Source organism: Phalacrocorax aristotelis, chromosome 6 (assembly GCF_949628215.1).
Source record: "Phalacrocorax aristotelis chromosome 6, bGulAri2.1, whole genome shotgun sequence".
Lineage (NCBI taxonomy): Eukaryota > Metazoa > Chordata > Aves > Suliformes > Phalacrocoracidae > Phalacrocorax > Phalacrocorax aristotelis.
The window spans coordinates 57,333,825-57,342,155 of NC_134281.1; the positions used below are offsets into that span (position 1 = coordinate 57,333,825).

Genomic DNA, 8,331 nt, shown 5'->3' on the forward strand with positions numbered 1-8,331 from the left:
ACGGCCGGGGCCACAGCCGTCCCCGGAGCCCGGTGGAGGGTCACAGCCCCCAGCCCCGACCCACGCCCCACCCTCTGCCCCTGCGGGACCCGGGCCGGGGAGAAGAGGCGCTCAGATGGAAGCTGCCTGCCGGGGAAAGGCGGAGGGAGCAGCAACAGAGATCAAAGGACAGCCGGGTTCGGGGGCTCCCCGTCCGCCGGGGCTCCCCGTCCGCCGGGACCCCCCTGCCCTCCCTCGCCACTTCCCCTTCGTTACTCACCCCGCCCGCCGGCGCTCGCTGCCTGTCCCAGCTCGGTGCGGACACAGCTGCGGGCCCGGGGCCGCGTCCCCCAGCCCGGCACGGCCCCGTCCCGCCCGCCCCCGGGGACCGGAGCCGGGGACCAGACCGGGCCGCCCCCCGCGCCGCAGCCTCTCCCTGCCCAGGTGCTCCAAATAACGGCGAGGGGCACGACACCTGCGCCGGCATTGGCGTTCCGGTTTTGGCTTTTTTTTTCCCCTTTAAAAATACAGATAGGGAAAAATAGCGCCGGTTATGAAACAACGAGCCTGAAATTAAAAATATTTTTAAAAAATAAAGTGGCATTTGCCTTTACTACTCCGAATTTCTTGCGTTCTCGTCACGGGGAAAATTATCTACCTTGAGTTTCCACATTTGTTAAAAAAAGATAAAGTTTATTTCTCTTTTTTTTTGTTTGTTTTTTTTCCCTGTAATTTTTCAGTCACAAAAAATTCTATATTTTTTCATCTAAGCATTTATTTTACTGAATCCAAAAAGACATGAAAAGGGAGAGGGGAGAATCACGTTCGTTCGTTTTAAACTAACGTATAGAAGTGAATTTTTTTCCTTTTTTTTTTTTTTTTGGACGACATATAATAAATATGATATAGCACTCAGCACTCGGTCTGTACAATTCTGTTCACATTAGGGAGCATGCCACTTTTCAATAAGAAAAAAAAAAAAAAGAAAAAAAGAAAAAAGGTCATGAGAAAAATCAGTGCAAAGTTCTCCGTTCCCCCGGTCTTCTCCGCCGGGCGGGGGTCGAGGTGCTCTCATTCCCTCCGTCCTCCGCAGCCGTTAGTCTCTCCGGCGGGCTCGGGCTCCCTCTCCCTCTCCTCCTCCTCCTCCCCCTCCGTCCCTCTCTCTCTCCGAGCTCCAAGTCCTGCCTCGCAGGAGCCGAGGTCGGCGGGTCGCCCCGCGGCTCTGCCCTCCTTCCCCCGCGTGTGGTCGTTTCACTTACGGGCTCGGCTCTGGGTTCACGGTTCAAGAGTCCCTGCTCTGACTGATCGCCTCCCTCGGTGGCCGGTGGCTGCCTGCAGAAGCTCCTGCCCCTCGGCTTCCCCTCGCTTTTCCTCCACTGCGGTGCTGGGGCTTGTTTGGGGACGGGGAGGGGAAGGGCTCGTTGCGGGGACCGCGGTGCCTTTTCACCGGGGGTGCGGGGTGCCGGGCATGGGGTTGGCCAGTGGGTTGAGTGCCGGTTGCCCGCCGGGCCCCAGCCCGTGGATCAGCACCCGCGGCACCAGCGGCCGCTGGAGCTGGGGGTGCGGAGCGGGGGGAGTCCGGTACATGCTGCTGTACATGGCCGCGGCCGCCGCGGCCGCCGTCGTGCTGTCCATGCTGCCCAGCAGGCTGGGGTGGTAGAAATAGGGCGAGGGGAACATCCTCTGCAGGGCCGAGTAGTTCCCGGCCTCGGCCAGCAGCTCCAGGCCCACCGCCGTCTGTCGCTTCCACTTCGTCCTGCCGGGGGGGGGGGTGGGAAACAAGAGGCGGCTGCAGGGCGGGAGCCGCGACGGGGCACCCGGCCCGGTTCCGCGGGGGTCCGCGGGCGGAGAGCCCCCTCCCCTCCCCGGCACCGGCCCGCACACGGCGCGACCCCCCCGCCCCCGGCCGTCCCCCGCACCCCCCCCCGACACACGCACACGGCGACTCCGGCCAAATTAATAACCACGACACACGGGTAGATCGCAGCGCGCTGACATTAATGGTTTGCGACAGAATTAGGGTGGCTGCAGCCGTATGTAATGAGACAGAAAATTACGGCAGCGGTGACAGGGACCGGACACCCCCCCCGCCCCCCCCCACCCAGCCCCGCAGCCCGCCGCCGGGGAGGGCGCGGGGCAGCCGCCGGCCTCTCCCCGCATGGCCCCGGGCTCCCGCGGGAATCCCGCCCCGCCGGAGCCCGCCTTACCTCCGGTTCTGGTACCAGGTTTTCACCTGCGTGTCGGTGAGGTTGAGGGCGGCGGCCAGGTCCATGCGGTCCTGGACGCTCAGGTACTTCTGCCGCTCGAAGCTGCGCTCCAGCTGGTTGAGCTGGTGGTCGGAGAAGGCGGTCCGCGCCTTCCGCGGCTTCTTGGCCCGCACCGGGGGGCTGTCCCGGCTGCTGCTGATCTCCCGGTCACCCTCCTCCTTTGTCCCTGCGAGCGAACCGGGGTACGGTGAGAACCGGCGGGGACACCGGCTCCGACACCGATCCGCCCCGCCGCCGTTATCGGGTCCCGCCGCCCCCTTTCCGGGTGCTCCTCCGGGGCATGGAGGGGGGAAACGATGAAATCCGGCGGGGGAGGGGGGGCCGGCGAGCCCGTCCGGTGGACGGCGGGATTCCCACTCTCCGCTTGCCAACTACATGGCTTTCGTTATTTTTCTCGCCCCTTTCCCCCCGGCCCCGAAATACCGGGCAATCGATCCATCAATCCGGCTCCTCTCGGGCCCGGGTTTGTGGCGCTCCTTGATCTTCCCCGCAGGAAGAACAATAATCTCCCTAATTGACCCACTGGGGAGGCTGGTGCACGCAAAAAATGGCCAGACCAGACTGTACATCTGGTTCGGGTACTCTTATGCTAATGTTAAAAGAGCAAAACGAACGGCACAGCCGGGTTAAAACAAAAAAAAAAACCCACACAGCCTGGTTAAGAAAAAAATCTTAATGGGGCAAAAAATTAGAGAAATGTGTCCCGTCGCCTCCCGGCCGAGGCGGGCGGGCTGCGGGAGAGGGCAGCTCCGCGGCACCGCGGGGAGAACAGCCCCTCTCCCCGCCTCGCCTCTGCCGGCTTTTCTCCTTCTTTTCCCCACGCACACATCGCTATTTTCATTTACTAACCCCGCACGGCGGAGGCTTCCCCATCAGCACGAAATCCGTAATTAAATAATAATAATAATAATAATAATAATAATAATAATAATAATAATAATAATACGGAGGAATAAACCTCCCTATCCCAGCGCGGGGAAAACCCGGGTCTTTTGCAAAACGCACAAAGCCCTCCAACCTTCCGCTGCCTGTCGCGGGCCGGCTGCTTTTTTATTCTCTTATTTTTAATTAAAAGTTGTTGGGGTTTTGGGTTTGGTGGGGTTTTTTTTTTCGTTTGTTTGGTATTGGCTGTTGAGGAAGTGGGATTTTTTTGTTTTCCTTATTTTTATTTTAGAGCAAAAATGAAAAGGCTGAAGGCAGTAAGTGCAGCTGAGCCGCCGGTTGTTAGAAAGCCGGAGAAGCATTTATACGCATTTGCGTTAAAAATAAATTCTATTTTCCAACGCGAACCCACCGCTCCGGCTTTTGCCTCAAAAACGTGGAAGTTAAATTTTAAAATAATTAAATAAATAAATAAGAAGAGGAAAGGCCGACAGAGAAGGAAAAAGAAGGGATTTCATTTCCCACCGATCGCAGACCGCGCTGCGAGCATCACCGGCCGGCCCGGCGGAGCGGAGCGCTCCTCCCGCACATTCCCCCCCCCCTTTTTCTTTTCCTTTTTCGTTTCACCGATGCGGCCCCGGTTCTAACGGCGGCCGAGGCGATGCGGGGCCGGGCCGGGCCGTACTCACCGTGGCATTTGATGTCGCCTTGCGTGTCGTCGCGTTTATCGAGCTTGGCTTTGCCGTCGTCCTGCTCGAGTTTGGGCCTGAAGCTCTCCGGGGCCGCGCTACCCTCCTGCTTGGGGGTGTGATGGGGAGAGGGGACGCTGGTACTGTAAGGTGCGCACGCCGCCAGCGGTTTGCTGTCCCCCAAAATGTCCTTAATTAAAAAAGAAGAGGTGGAAGTCCTGGCGCCGGAGCTGGCCGAGCCCAGCTGGGGCGGCGGCGGCGGCTGCGGGGGCGACGGCTGCAAACTCGGCGGCGGCGGCGGGGGGTGCGGGCCGAGGTGGAGGTGGTGCGGCGGCGGCGGCGGGAGGCTCTCCGCCACCCCCAGGTGCGGCTCGGGGTGCTCCATGCTCACCGAGATGGGGGACGAGGGTGCCGTCCCCACCGTGTCGATCTCCGAACAGGGGGACGGCGTGGCCTGGCTCCTAAAATCCGCCGGCCGGCCGTCACCGTGGGGGCGAAAGTCTCCGTTCATGACTCCGGGGCTGCCGGTGCTGCCGCCCGACAGGATCGTGTCTATCCCGAAGCTGGACCCGCTCGGTCCCTCCATGGCGGACCGCTAGCGCCGCGCCCGCATCCCCGGGGGCGGCCGCGGGGGTAGCACCGGGGGAGGGAGAGGGAGGGAGAGGAAGAGGAGTGGGGGGATGCGAGTTACCCCCACCCCCGCACACCGGCGGCGCGGGCGGCACTAGCGTGGAGCCCCCGCCGAGCACCGCATCGCCGCCGGGCCGTTCGCGCCTCTACCCAACTTTGTTGCGGGAAGTTGCGGGCGCGGAGCGGGGCGGACACCGGCCACTGCGGCGCGCCTGTCCGTGCCCACCGAGCTCCTCTCGGCGTCGGCGACTCCCCCCGTGACGTCACGGCCGCCGCGTCGTCCCGCGCCCCGTCGTTTATTATAAACCCGGGTTTTTGCCGCCGCCGCTGCCCGCCCCCATTGGCGGAAGGGCGAGCGGGGGCTGACGCAACGCGGGTGGCAGCCAATCAGCGGCGGCGGCGGCGGGGACAGGGGGCGGGAGGGGGGGGTGCACGCCAGCGCCCCCTCCCCTCCCGCCCCCTGTCCCCGCCGCCGCCGCCCCGTCGGTCCCCCGTTCCCCGACCGATGGATCGGATCCCCGGGAGGGCTTATCCCGGTGTTCCCGGGACGGTTCCCAGGTTGAACGTCAGAATAATGGGAAGTGCCAGTGACAAGACGTCGTATTAATCCTGATGAAGTGGCGCGTCAACCTAATTAGCAGAGTAATTTACAAAGGTGGTAATGGACGATTTAGAATTCTCCGAGTTATAGCTGAGGACGAATTACCATTTCCCATGAAAGCCCACCCCGACGCCTCCCCTCCCGGCCTCCAGCAGCACCCGGGACCCGGCGAGCCCCAAAACCCGCAGCCCCAGCCCCAAACTGGGGGCGCAGAGAAATGCGGCGCGGGGCAGGATGGGCTTAAGGGGGATATTTTTATTTTCGGGTGATGATATTCAGCGACGTGCTGCTCATCACCTAGAAGTGATGCGGCAGGTGCGGGGCCGCTGGCATCCCCGCCCCGCATACAACGGCTCCCCCCGCTGATGGGTAGCCCGTGGCCGGCCCGGGGCGACAATCCCGAGTGAGGACAATCCGTGGGTCCCGTTTTACCCCGTGCCTCGTCCCGCCTGTGCCCTACGGGGACTCCCCCGCCCGACCGTGCGCAAGAGGATGCGCGGGTGCGGTGGCTGCGCGGGTGCGTCCCCGCTCCCGTTTCCCACGGCGGTGGGTTTCCTGGGGAAAGCGTCCCGCCGGGAGCTGCGGAGGGGAGCGGACGGGGGCCGCGGGGGGCCGCGGAGAGCCGGTAACTCGTTGCGGGCGGTTCGGTCTGACGTGAGATGAGGATCCGCGCCCCGAGAGGAGAGGTGCCGATGCGGACGGTGCCGCAGCCTTCGGCTCCGTTTCCGACGGCTCCGGGCCGGCCTTCCCTCGTAGGGAGGGGAGCCGAGGAGCTGCTGCGTCCCCGCTGCCAAAAATCCAGGCTTTCCGTGGGATTCACCCCTTACCGGTGTCACGGCAGAAGCGCACCGGGACGGGTCCCGGACCCACTCCCGCACTTGGTAAGAAGGTTTTTTTCGACGGCGGGAAACCTTGCCCGCGAGCATGCCGCTGCTACCGAGCCTGCCCTCCGCCTCCCGCTCCTCCCCGGCAGCCCCGCTCCGCCGCCCCGCGGGGCGTACCGTTTGCCCCGGGGCTTTAGGCGCCAGTGCCGAGCCCGGGGGCCGGTGAGGGAGCGCAGGCGGTGAGCCCGGCGGAGGTGCAGGGCCGCCTGTGTCCGCTGGGCGGCGGTGGCGGCCGCCCCCGTTGTCCCGGACGGGCGCCCGGTGCGGGAGGCGGCGCGGGAGCCGCCGGCCCGGCGGGAGAAAGGGGGTGGCGGCACGGCTGGGAGACCCCCTGCCAGCGCCGGGGGCTTGAAGGAGCAAGGGGAGGAAAATGGGACAGAAGAAAAAACGGGGAGAAACAGAGGAGCAAAATGAAAGATCAGGAGAAAGGGAATTTACTATTTTTTTAAAAAGAAACCTGCAAACGCGTAGGCAGGTTTCCTGCAGCAGGGAAGCGGCCCGCGGCGGCAGTATTTATCCTGCTGTCTTGGTTTGCAATTTACCAAAAGTATGTCCTAATTATCCCTAGGGGAATGCGGGATCCGGGGTAATATGTTACACTAGCATAATCCTTTAACTCACAATACACTTCCCCGTCCCGGAATCGGGATTTAGGGCTTAAAGTCATGTTCCTGAAGAGTGAACACCTTTCATTTCCCTCCTCCTATTTTTTTTAATCCTCTACTCCATTGTGCAGAAATATTCTGGGGGAAGCGGCGGCGAGGCCTCTCCCGCTCCTCCGGCGGGGGCGGGGGGAGCGGGTTCCCAGAGGCCAGATCAGCCCCAGGCAGGGGCATCCCACACAAAAGACCCTTCGCCTCCTACTGGCACTTTACGCGGGCGCGGAGGGCGGCGGGACTCCCCCTGCACTTGTTGAGGCCGGGGGGGGGGGAGGGGGCGGGTGGATGCGGGACAGCTGCAGCCCCACATCCCCGCAGCCCCTGGCTAGGTGACACCCCACTCCCCTCCCCATCTCATCCCCCCGTCTGGTTGCGGACAAAGGCACGGAGCCGCCCCCTCCCCAATAAATCAGCAACAGCCGAATCAAAGCGATGAGCGAAGGTGCCACTCAGGAGTCGGACGGGGCCCCGTTAGTTAATTAGCAGGCAGCTAATTAGAACGGCACTTTGAGCGCTAATCAATGGCCCGATGGAGGCTGGGGGCAGCGAGTGGCGGGGACGGGGTACCGTGTGCTGGGGCGGGGGGTGCGGGCTCGCCAGCCGGACCCTGCCCTGGGGGCGGCCCCGGCCGAGGCACCACGGACCAGCCCCCAGCTCCGGCCAGCGGGTCCGGGTCCGGGGAACTGAGGAAAGGTCTGGTGCGGTGCTACAACCGCTGCCTCGCCCCCCACACCCATCCCGACGGGAGCAGGGCGGGAACACACCGAGGAGCGGGGTGCGGGGCTCTGGGGGTCCCCCCGCAAAGCAGCTAGGGGCTGGCAGCATCCCAGCCCCCAGATGGCTTCCTCCCCACCCGGGTTTTGGTGCGCGGTCCTGTTGGCTCAGCGGCAGCTTCGCAGCTCGGAGGGGGGCGGGGGGGAGGGCGGAGGGGGCCGGGAGGGGCCGAGCCCGTTGTACTGTGAAATTTAACAGTCTGAACATCCCTTTATTAAAAGCTGCTGCTTGACATTTACACTGTGCCAACAGACTCGCCGTCTAATCCAGGCGAAAATATATTGTACCTCGGAGTAATTGGGGCCGTTGCAAGAGACGCTACAGAACGTTTCCCAGCGGGAACAAAACGGCGCGGAGCAGCGCGGAACAAGCGCGGCCGCGGCCCGCTCCCCCCCGACCCCAGCCGCCGCTCCCCGCTGCCCCCGCCTCTCCCTCCTCACCGGGGAGAGAAAGAAAAAAAAAAAAAACCAGAAGACAAAGAAGGAAAAAAAGGGGAGCGGGCCGAAAAAAGTTAACTTTCTGCTCCAAAAAATTAATCTCAACGTTTAGTGCTACTGTTTTTCTTTTGTAAAATGTTTCCCCGGATGCAGGCTGAGGACATGATCAGAAATGCTCAGGGAGCAGAAAGCACATTGATTTCAGCTTGTTCTGTCCGCAGACAGGCCCTGACAAGGTTGTTAGAACAGTTGGGGAGGTCTCTACAATCACTTAATTACCAAAGCTGTCACTCAGGCGGGACGGGACTGGCCGCTCATGTGGCTGCGAGGAGCATTCCACTACTGGGTTTCCTCCTTGATGGATCTGTGCTGATGGCATTGCAAAATAATTATAGTGAATTTTCTGATGTGTGATTTTATACCAAGTTCATGCTTCAGAAAGGTAATCGGAAGGATGAGAAGGGTCAGTGCCATTTCAGATTACCTGAAGTCCAAGCGAAAGGGTGAAAAAAAAAAAAGAAAAAGATAA

At 62.1% G+C, this 8,331-nt stretch overlaps 1 protein-coding gene across 1 annotated transcript; it reads right to left on the reverse strand.

Annotated features, from left to right (window-relative positions):
* Positions 1-1,422: 1,422 nt before the first annotated feature.
* Positions 1,423-4,403, reverse strand: BARHL2 (BarH like homeobox 2). The gene is made up of 3 exons (XM_075095500.1): positions 3,818-4,403; positions 2,187-2,412; positions 1,423-1,735 (listed from the first exon to the last, which is right to left on the reverse strand). The coding sequence occupies exons 1-3, from the start codon at positions 4,401-4,403 to the stop codon at positions 1,423-1,425; spliced, it is 1,125 nt and encodes a 374-aa protein (XP_074951601.1).
* Positions 4,404-8,331: the final 3,928 nt, after the last annotated feature.

What these genes read in the sequence shown, in the direction of transcription:
- BARHL2 (XM_075095500.1), bottom strand. Translation starts at nt 4,403, where the DNA reads ATGGAGGGACCGAGCGGGTCCAGCTTCGGGATAGACACGATCCTGTCG. An exon ending in AGGCGACATCAAATGCCACG is followed by an intron (nt 2,413 to 3,817) that starts GTGAGTACGGCC and finishes GTTCGCTCGCAG; the next exon opens with GGACAAAGGAGGAGGGTGAC. An exon ending in ACCTGGTACCAGAACCGGAG is followed by an intron (nt 1,736 to 2,186) that starts GTAAGGCGGGCT and finishes CCCCCCCGGCAG; the next exon opens with GACGAAGTGGAAGCGACAGA.